Raw genomic sequence first — 11,708 nt, 5'->3', positions numbered from 1 at the left:
TTGCGTATTTTTTTATTACTATGTTAAATAAAAATAAATATTAGTGTTGTATTAAATAAAATAAATATTGTACTAAATTTAAAAAAATAAATATCTTTTTATAAATTAATTTATTAATTTACGAAGAGGATTACGTTCCTAGTTATATATTGAATAAATTTAGTGAATGACGTTATTCATATATTAATACATATACATTAATATATTAGTATCGTTTTTTTTCATATATTTTAGTATATAGTTTCAAATATATTTTACTGCATTTTTTGCAATAATAGTTGCTACAGCTTTCTTAAGTTAGAAACATAACAATAAATTATAAGCAAGAAACATATATTCAATCACACATGTCATAGGATGAAACTAGCCGCAATCTAACGTCGGAAGTCAACAGCGTTGCCAAGTTTTCCGCATTTCTTTAGATACTCAAATAGGCATACTTTCATCAGTTTTTTGCTTGTATACAAATAAATTATACGGTGAATACGAGTTAAAATTCTTACACAAGAATGTAAAAAAAGATTTGTTCTAACTATTTATATATTTTTTGTAATAGATCGAAGCATTTTAAAAGTAATTATGTATATCGATCATTCAATGCATTTGCCATAAGACACCATGCATAAAACTCTAACTTTAATTCTTTCTTTCTTAAAAATTACACAGTCAATCGGTTTGAAATTTTAACATAGTATAGTTTCGTTTTAAATAATATTCTGTGTAATTTTTTAATAGATCGAAGCATTTTGATTTTTCGATCGTATCTTCTTAAAAAAGAATTTTCTCTTTATGAAATTATTATATTTTTCCAAACTAATTAATTTTATATAAAATCATATTTTATATAATATCTTTTTAATAACCCAATTTTATTAATCCTTATTCTTTATTAAAATTGTAGTAACTCTTTTTAAAATTAAACATTTTAATTTTTAAATCTACATTGATACTACATACTTTAAATAATTACATTTCATAGAGTGAGCTGCTTTTTCCACGCAGTGATTAAGATTCTTCTTACCTGCAAGCCGAAAGTAATCGCTGCATTTTCGGTGAGGCGAGCAATCTCGCCTCAGAAGGACATCCCAGTCGTGCTCTTTTCACCCGAGGCGCGGTCGGACCAGTCGCGACGAGCTCCAGGAGTTCCGGCACCGTGGTATTGGGTAAGGGTCTTTCGGGCATTAGCGGTACTGCACAGCCAAGAACTATCGGTCCTCTATTTGCGTTCTCCAACTGCATCAGGCCGCTATAATCTCGCGGCAATGGTATAGGCAGGGGTCCAGCGACTAGACGTACCTAGGAATCATACACACTATTATATATCAAAGAAGCAATAGCTATTTCTTGAGTTAAACAAGATTTTGTTATTTTTAAATGTATGTCAAAATATAAATCAATCAATTTCTGTAGTTAGTTTCAAAGTAAACAAAGTTCATATTAATGCATATATACTTACAATTAGTAAATAATAAACTAAAATTTAAGTCAAGCTATTTTCTTGAGTTAAATTGTTTAACTCTATTGTTTTAATTAAATTAACAATATACTGAGTATAAGCAGTGGCGACTTATGAAGAAATGATTAAAAATAACTTAAATTGAGTACAATTTGATATTATGAATTTAACAGTGTATAACGATGATTAATTAATCTTGAAATTCTGCGAAAGAGACGAGATTTACCCTCAGAGGTAAATCCCTTCTGGCGAGCTGATGAACCCTGTAGAGCACTGCGTCACTGCCGGTGTCAAGACTACCGCTTTGGCAAGTCGCATAGAACTCTCCTCTAGCTGAAAGTGGCGCGAACAACTCATGCCCGTGAGAGTCCAAGCACTGGGCATATTGATCCCGCTCCGAGGATCTTGAGCATTTGCCTTCCGGGACGATTCCAGATACGCCACTGGTAACCGGAGCGCGACGAGTATCCTGGAAAACGGCAGTAAGTCGCAGGACCTCACCAGCCCGCACTGTCGTCTTCGTGTAATGAGCCCGCAAATTTCCATTTTCTGCGACAGAAATCAACTTAAACTTGATATATAATACTATTATCGTAGACGATGAAGTTTAATTGAAATTTAACGGATTCAGGTTTTTTTTAAATTAATAAAAAGAAAAAGAATCAGTTAAACACCTGTGTTAACTTTAATTACTGTTTGCAGAAATGATCTATAGAGACAATTAATTGGAACAATGTTTTCGCAAATCACAAACTAGATCCAAAGGGAACGATATCAATTATTTATAATTGGCACCGATACAAAAAAATCATGCCGTATGACAAACGCGACACTTGAGTTAACCCTTACCGTACTAGTTATAATTTGATGCCTCATCCATAGAAACGGGGGTATCACTAGAATCCGTTCGTTTTTTCACTTATTCTCAGAGAATGATTTAAAAAATCTCTAAAAATTCACCAACATACTTTGAACTTTCTAAAATAAATATTGAAACTTCATTTTAAAAAAATAATAAAATGTAGTATAATTTATAATTATCGAAAGATTCAAAGAGACTTACACGAACAGGAATCGCTCGAAGGATGCGCGAAAAACATGGCGAATAGGAGATAGCAACCTTTGAGTACAATGAGCAGTAATAGGATATTATATACAAACAAAATAAAGTAAAAAAAGTCGGTAGATAATCTAGCTGAAACAGTAGGCAGTAGGTTTGTGAACCAAACGGTAAATCTACCGCTAAAACGGTAGAGGAGGTACGCAGCCCCTCGATTCCCTGTTTCCTATTCTTTTCATTGTGCGCAGCAGCTCTGATTTTGTCTTGAATTCGTTGCCTTCTTAACGATATTCATACATTGAAAAAAATATTCTAAATTTTAATAAATCATTTTTATTTGAATAATGCTAATTAAATATTTATTACACATAAGGATATATTTGAAGAACCATTAATTGATTACTAGATTTGACTTGATAATTATTTTATATATTGAATAAATATTTACTTACTGTAAGTAAATATTCAATTGGCATTGTTCAAATAAAATATTTAAAATTTAGTATGTTTCTCTTAATATAGAAACACAGCTATAAAATTAAATATAATTGTACAATATATGAAAAAATTATATAGTATAGAAAAATTATATAATATGCAGTTGGAAAGTTTGTAGACATTAAATTTAACACATTTTATATGTTTAAATTTAACACATTTTACATGTATAAACGGTTTACTCAAATTTTTGTGTTAATTTAACACAAAATGAATACGTAGATAGTAAGAAATATTATGTAATAAAATTAACAAAGAAAGAAGCACTGACACAATTTATAAACAAGCATATTTGTGGAAGCATATTTTTTCATTTAAATTAACATTTATATGTTAAATTAATCCCTACTTTATCTTAGAATTTATATTTTTAATTACACTTACTATTTTTATATTATTCATTTATTTACTTATAAATTGTATTTTTTTTTTTTTTACACTAAGAAGTGTTGAATATCAATTTAACACAAATACCAAACATTTTTTTACCGTGTGAACAACAAAATTAATCTGGAAAACTGCTACCAATTTTTGGTATCTTTCTCTCTTGTTTTATATCATCAATATAGTATAAATTATTGAATATAATTTGATATTTTCTATTTAATTAATAATAATATTTTCCTACAATCTTAAACGTTCATTATTCCATGACACTACGGAGGTATAATCTTTGAAAATTTCAACTTTATTTCTATATCTTTTTCTCACTCTTACTGTAGATATATAGTTTTAGAGTACATTCTCTCCTCTTCTTCTCTCTTCTCTTCTTTTCTCTTCTTCTCTCTTCTCACACGTCAAGAAAGCCTTCACACAAGCTTCTAACGTAATAACACGTCTCTGGCCGTCTAAACTAGTCGTTTGATATCATCTTGAAACTCGGGGAACATACCAGCAAATTTCCATATGAATCGTATGCATCGATCGTGTACCGTTGCGCTGGCGCAGGTATGATCGGAAGGCGGGGTGGCGAGCAATTAACGACAATAAACGCGTCGGATAACGGACGCCGACGCGAATCGACGTCACCGCTGCGAAACTTACGGGACCTATCCGGATCTCGTTGAAAGGAGGAACCGAGAGGGATGCGCTCGCGTAAAAATCCTTTTCCGCCGTGACCATAATCGTTACAGCAGCGTGTGTAATGGCATAATGCTCGCGAGCTGTATCGGTGTGTATGCCTTCGCACTTCGCAGCACTTATACACGGGCGTTCGTGAGGACGGCTTTCACCGGGCCGCGTGCCTATTACTTCACGCGCTGTTACGCGCTCTCGTCGCGCGTAAAACCTCGCCTCACGTATATGTTTAAACGCACGATGTGTAAGCCACATATTACGAACACATTGACATTCGTGTCACGGCCAGTCGCTTACAGACCGAGAAAATAATCCGCGAGATTTGTGCACACGCCTGTTGCCTCCTGTACACATTGCGAAACTGTGGGACGTTGGAGTGCATCCGTTTTACGCGGCTGTTCTAGTCACGTGACCTAAATTTACGAAATGAACATCTGCGTGATCAGCTACTCAAATCATATCTACCAATAGAAAATCTGGACAAAACTTTTAATTGAATCGATTGAGAATTGTTTGCAATGTGTATAAGTAAAGAGAATTTTTAATTTAAATTCATATTTAATAAATAAATAAGCAGTAAATATTTAATCTATGAGTTTTAAAGATTACGCGTTAATTTTTTGTGAACTGTATTATCCTTTAAGCACATTTTATTAAAAAAAAAGAAAAAAAAGCAATTTTCTTTCTGAATAACGCAGTAGCGATGACATTCACACAATTGGAAAATTTTTGTTAAATTTAACACAATGTGATTGTGTTATTTGAATATTTTGCACTAAATTAATATTCAACATTTCTCAGTTAAAAATAATTTATGAGTAAGTGAATAAATAACATACAAATAACATTTAATAAGGCAGACATTTTTATTGTAAAATAAAAGAATAAAATGTGTTAATTTAACACATTACAAATGTTAAATTTATTGAAATGTGTTTACCCCCTTAACGTTTTTTGGAAATTTTGTAATCGCTGTATCTCCGACCCCCTTGAGGTACAAACGAAAATAAGAGAGGTATAAACGAATCTCTTTCGAATGCAGTTGGTCCCATTTCAATATCGGGCGCCAGGTTCATATCGGTCAGATAGCTACGAACGATAACTGCAACCGTGAGTTGGAAAATGCGGACTTGGGCTGTGTTCCAAAATTTACTGCCAATACTGAAAATCTATACTTTACATTATGTGCACTATAGCTTTTCCGGTAAGTGCAGTAAATTTTAAATACAGCCTTAGGTTGGCCAAGATGATAAACTTAACGGATGCCAAATATACGTAACGCTAGATGGACATGGATAATTTTCGTCCAATTAATTTGCCAAAATGTACGCGAAGAAGAAATAATGTATAAAATGATGAAAATAATTTCTGAGTTATTTGCTAAATTAAAGAAATATTTCATTCAACGTTTGATAACACCGACGTTTTATATCACCGACATTAAACTCTGACATGTTCTGCAAACAGTTTTTATAATACAGGCAGATTGTTGAGAAAATAACTTACCCATTTTGGAATGTGTCAACGTGTAAGCTCGCAGTGGTTTCGCGAGCAAGAACGCTGGCACTCCTGCGCGCACCAAGGCACCGACTCTTCTGTACACTCTAGCATTTCCGGTACCACTGTTGCTGGACACTACTGAGAACCAGCCTGCAACATAAAAAAACACATGTGAGACGTAATCAAAGAAGAGACGTAATTGAAAACAATTGACAAATAGTATCGAAAAAGGAAAGAAAATAATAAATTCCTGTATCTTTTGTGTTCTTTTTTAAAAGTGCCTATGCCAACATTAGCAAATATCATACGTACGTAACATACATAATTATCCATATTAAATGCAGTCAATATTTAGCAAATGTATGCAAAATTGACGTATATATTGGCCATATTGTCTGTAGACGCCTTTACAGGCGTGTTTCTAATTTCACAAAAGTGTAAAATGAAGATCCTCTTAGATATCTCACCTCGGTGAATGTTTATTAAGAATGTGCGTGTAAAAATAATCCGGCGAGCGCGTTGAAAATAGTTGAGAAGTAGAGAGGCTTAACCAAAAAAAAAACACTCGCGTATTTACAGAAATAACTGACCATTTACTTTTATTATAGATTTAATAGATAGAAATAACTATTTGATTGGAAGTTCGTTAACGTGGAATGACGAAAGTCATGTGCGCACAGTATGAAATATTCGAACAGGCCATTCCGGCTTGAATAATGTGAATATCATGGAATTAATAATGAATTAACTCCAGATTAATTGTAATATATCCTGAGCTATACGCGAATAAGACCAACTCCGAGATTTATTCAATGTTCGAGATTAGACTATTCTGTACGACTTATTCTGAAGCTCATTATTCTGAAATTATTTCGTGACAGCACTTCGTAAGGAGATTATATTCCTCTTCTATTTTAATTTACAGCACGGTTTACTCCTGTAATATCAAGTTATTCACAACGTCACCTGTCGATACGTTCATAAATATTTTATAGCTTCGGCTGTGTTTGTATCTTACAATGGATACGTTTCACTTGGCATTCACAACATTCGCAACCTTAAACGAATCGTGTAATAAGCCTTAAACCATAAGAAACTAATTACAGTCGGATGTTAGAAGAATAATCGACTATGATTAGTTAATTTCTTATAATTTAAGATTTACTATTCCTTAATGGACTTTCTATAATATGCCATTACCTAAGCTTTAAGTTTTAAGCCATAAGAAATTGACCAATCACAGTCGAATATAAGAAGAATAATTGACTATGATTGGTCAATTTCTTACGGCTTAAAAGCTTAAAGCTACGGTAATGACTTATTGTAAAGGGCCTGTAAAACATCGCTTTATAGCTTTGACGGTGTTCGGTATATTAAGTAAATATCCATAAGTACTATAAGTAATATCGAAAGCATTGCAAAACAATGCACGAGAAGAATGGTTTGCTAATAAAAGTAAAAATCTAGAAATTTAAATAGATACAGATCTGAAAGTATAATTTTGTTGAACTATCAAAATAATTATATAAGATATTGACGCTCAAGCTAATTGTTAGAATTTGTTGCAGTATTGCTCGAGTTGCCTTCATATTTTCGTCTAAAATCATTTTCAGATCTGTATCTATCTAAATTTCGATAAAATCGTTCTTTCTGTGTAAGATTCTTACATTTTTCGTTTCATAGGAATACAACGTTATTTCCATCTACAAAAGATTAGAGTTAAACGTTTTACGCTTTCTGTCGAAGACACACATTCTTGTCATAAAACGCGCGACGTTTCAACGACGTCAGAGGGACCTTGCTTTCTCGCAGAAGGACACGAGATGATGCGGCGCGTGGTTGATCGTACACGACGTTTCTGGCCTCGTTTCGTTTGGCTCGTTCGTTAACGCTTCCCAGCTTCATTCCGCGCGCAAAACGCGACAAACGTTACCGTTGCCGCACGCGCGCGCGCGCGCGCGCGCCGCGTGGAAACTCGTTTCACTTTGCGGCGCGCAGACTGGTTTTCATAAACCTACGTTCCACAGCGCGCTATTAAAATCACCGGCGGCGAACTAATCCTTTTGCGAAATCACAATGTCAATTTGACCCACTTTGTTGATACCGAGTACGAGAGCGGCGGCTCTCCGCGTTTTGAAACAAACGTCAACGTTTATTAGCTCGGCCTAACGAGATCATAAGAGTTTCTTCCAGTTTCGCATAAAGACAATTTAAGTCACCGTATAACGCTGATCGAATTATGACTCTAAATCAAGCCTGAATTTTCATTGAATCTTCTGCGAGCTATAACGCGCGCCTAAAGCCAATTTTTGTCGCCATTCCTTTCTCTTAATCTTCATGTTTAAATTATTATATAATAATTTAAATTATTTATACACAATTTTGAAGTGTACTTATAAATCGATAAATGTATTATTCAAGTTTGAGTGTGATCTCTAATTTCCTTTCAGTCATCCATGCGAGATCGATGGAGAGGATTATCTATAGGAATAATACTCGACGGCAATCCGATGATCTCACGAGTTGAAATTAAATCGATAATCCGTTGTCCGTTTGTGGTGCGGTGTGGATCGTGCGGAAATTTATAGCCGAATATAAATCTGCCCATTTCGTGGCGAGGCATTTACAGTACGGGCATATAAATCGTTTCGCAAACGATCTATACATCGCCATTTCCGCCATTCCGAATTGATTTATACATTGAGCCTGTTGCACAAATCCCGATGATCATCCAGCTCTTTTTACGAAACGTCCTTTCCGCGAACGGATATTGCGGATGTTTTATCGGCTATCGGCTATCCGGACGTTTACAGTCAATTTCGGATTTATCGTTAATCGGCCTTCACGGCGATTTGTACGAATCCAGCCAGATTAAATCACAATGTCTTCTTTCGGAAGGTCGAAATAAATGCGCGCCGCAGAATTAACGACGCGCGATAAATTTTAAATTTAAATTTCGTTCAACCTCGGACTAATTAGGTCCTACAGTTTTTTTTTTATTCACCACATCTTTTGCCAGCATAAATTCGGAACAAAAAAAATGTTCGCAGGACATTAAGTGCAATTATACTCGCGCGCGTATCGTTCTGGATGTAATAAAACCTTCGCGTGTTTCCACTCACTGCAAAAATATGAAGTGCAAGCTAAAAAATATTACAAGAAGTGTAAAACGTTATAAATGAAGAAAGTACAGTAAGATAAGTTCTCTCCAATTAACTGACTAGTTCTGAATGAAGAGAAAGTATCTCGAGTCACAACGGCGAAGCCGTTCAGCAGCGTTTAATGGCACGGACATTTCTATCGAGTTACGGTACCATTGTAGTGCGAATTATTATAAAATCGTTCTCGATAACTATAGCTACTGACTGTCAAATCGTTTACGCAATCACCACGGCGCACTTGTCATTACACGCGATTTATAGTTCCATATCCGCAATTTCACCGCGTAATGGAAACGATAAAACGCACGCAGAAAGGCACGCTTAGCGTATCTCAGCGACTTCCGTGGCGCACGATAGAAATCGATCGAGAGATTTTCTCGCAGAACGCGCAGATCGCCTACGTCTACGAGGAAATCGATTACGGACGTAACTGTTATAATGCTTATCAAGCCGATTCATTCACCAACAAGCTCGCCTTGGCTGATCAATCTCGACCTCGATTTCACTTGTGTTATACGTCCCGCTTCTCTGGAACACCTACTACTTGATGCCAGGTTCGGAAACTAGTAGTAATACGTGTTCGACTTAATCAACTGAAAACTGGAGCAAATTATGATCTTATTAATATCACTGTCGACACTTTCGTAATGTTCTCTTCTTCTCTACTTTCTACAAATCGGATTTCCCGTTTTCCTTCTTTTCCTCTTTCATTTTGTTTGTTTCAATTGCTTTGATTATCAGTAAACATATACATACACTGTTAAAAATGTCGTGAAATTTAATATACTTATAAATTACATAAATTAAATTTAATTTTACGACACTAAATTAAATCTAATGTATCTGCAATCTGAAAAATGTAATTGTGTAAATGTACATGAAATTTAATGTACTTTACATAAAATTTTGCGAACTTTAGTACATTTTTCATTAAACTTTATGTAGATTTGCATGAAATTTAATGTAAGTAAACATATAGTTATAACTTTATTTTCATTGACAACATTAAACATTTTTAATGTACCTGTTTGAAATTTGCTTCCATTACATGTAACGGAAGCAAATTTCTGTTTTTTTTTTTTGACAGTGTACGCTTTATATTATGAAAGTAATTAAGCGTATATACAAAGTGTTTCATTTTAAATAATACAGTCGATTATCTTGAAGAAAAGTATTTTCAGGAAAAATGTTTCAGACAGAAATTATACGGTTTGAAAGATAAATAATAGTAAAATCAATTTTTCAAGACTACATGAGAGTCATACATTGATAGTTTTTGAAATAAAATTGTATAATTTTTTTGTTTTAAGTAACATGATTCTTCAAATTATTTTGCATATAAAATTTCAAGTTATTGCATATAAAATTTCGATTAAATCATTCATTACTTTTAATTTCATTCATAACCACGAGCTTCATTTGCATGTAAAGGAAGCATTTCTAACAGTATAATGATGAATACATGCGTATTAAATTTCATGCAAATCCGATTAAAAAAGTTTATTGAAAGTATATTAAATTTCATAAATTTTCATGAAAAATACATTAAATTTCATGTATGTATATGTATACATAAATATGCTTTCAGTTATATAAATACATTAAATTTAATATCATGAAATTAAGTTCAAATTGTATAACTTAAAGGTATATTTAAATTTCATTTTTAATAGTGTACACTTGAGACTACTTAACTCAATTTTCAGTTTAAACTATTCATTATTACTTTTCAGTTATCTCATGACCACAACAAGCTTCTGTTACATGATTAGATATTAATTTCTAACAGTGTAAAGTATTTATGATGCTTGCTGATAATTGAAGCAAGTGGAATAAATGATACGAATGAGACAGAGGAAGGAAAAATCGATTTATTTTTTTTTTTTTTAATAAAGAAGAAGAGAACATTACGAGAGCGTTGAGTAACTTATATCAATAAGAAGCATTGCTTTAGTTTTCAGCTGATATTAACTTGAACTATTACTACCTGTTTCCGAATGATACAATCAATCATGATGTATATAGAAGAAAACGGACAAAGCGCACACATCAATTTATTAAATGAAGACATGAAAAACTCTGTCTCCCATTACGGTTCTAAGTTATTATGAGATACCGTACGAATGGCCAGCCTTGGAAATTTCATGGTTCGGTACGAACCGTTACTCAAACACGCGGCATCGAGATATATTACAAGTCTGTTGAATCGATCAAGACTTCGCTGGATATAATCTTGATCGAAGGTTAATTCTTTGCGGTCTGAGATTAGTATCGGCAATGGATGGATATTAAAAAATTCTTCTTATAAGGTATCTTCACATCACACATCGTTGGCTTACGCGATAACCAATTTCCATTAGTTAAATAAAAATTCAAGAATGATATAATAAGAAGAAAGATCGATCACACACGCCCACATGTAACATCGATCATCGATGAAAACATTAAAAAAACCTACGATTATAAATGGAACATCCACACTGATACTCGGTGATATTTGGCAAATCATTAATCGTATACAGTATGCGATAAATCTGCTTTGATTAAATATTCATAGCTTTTTTTCATACCTCTCGACTCTTAATTTATAAAAAAAAAAAACAATGTATAGTCATGTACAATATCGATTGATCAATCTTGTCAACACAATATAACACCGGACAATTTAATCTGAATATTTTATAAAAGTAGGGCGCAACAATCATATTCGTATGCTAATCTGTTGAGAGGAGAGAAACGGAACGTATTCGATAGACGTTAAAGCGGTTACGCGTTCATTGCCAAACATACGTGTCGATCAGATTACTCAGATCGCTCTCATTATAACGGAGGTCAGGGCGAAGTCGAAGTAAAAGTGAATTCCATCGATAACTTTCACATTACGTAATCGTCCTTTGATCCGCACATGTACGTACGTTCATGCCGATTTCTGGCTTTTTGCCATATAAAAGGCTAC

The 11,708-nt window shown here is 33.6% G+C and overlaps 1 protein-coding gene across 1 annotated transcript in view; it reads right to left on the bottom strand.

Annotated features, from left to right (window-relative positions):
- The window catches only part of LOC108750361, a 61,691-nt gene that overhangs the window by 1,999 nt on the left and 47,984 nt on the right, over positions 1-11,708 (bottom strand). The window contains exons 3-5 of the mRNA XM_018489767.1: positions 5,598-5,741; positions 1,683-2,005; positions 1,022-1,296 (exon numbers count right to left, since the gene is read on the bottom strand). Coding sequence (XP_018345269.1) covers positions 1,022-1,296; positions 1,683-2,005; positions 5,598-5,741 — 742 coding nt within the window. The remainder of the gene's footprint in view (positions 1-1,021; positions 1,297-1,682; positions 2,006-5,597; positions 5,742-11,708) is intronic.

Source organism: Trachymyrmex septentrionalis, unplaced genomic scaffold, assembly GCF_001594115.1.
Source record: "Trachymyrmex septentrionalis isolate Tsep2-gDNA-1 unplaced genomic scaffold, Tsep1.0 scaffold36, whole genome shotgun sequence".
NCBI lineage: Eukaryota > Metazoa > Arthropoda > Insecta > Hymenoptera > Formicidae > Trachymyrmex > Trachymyrmex septentrionalis.
This window is presented reverse-complemented; position numbering and strand designations above follow the sequence as displayed.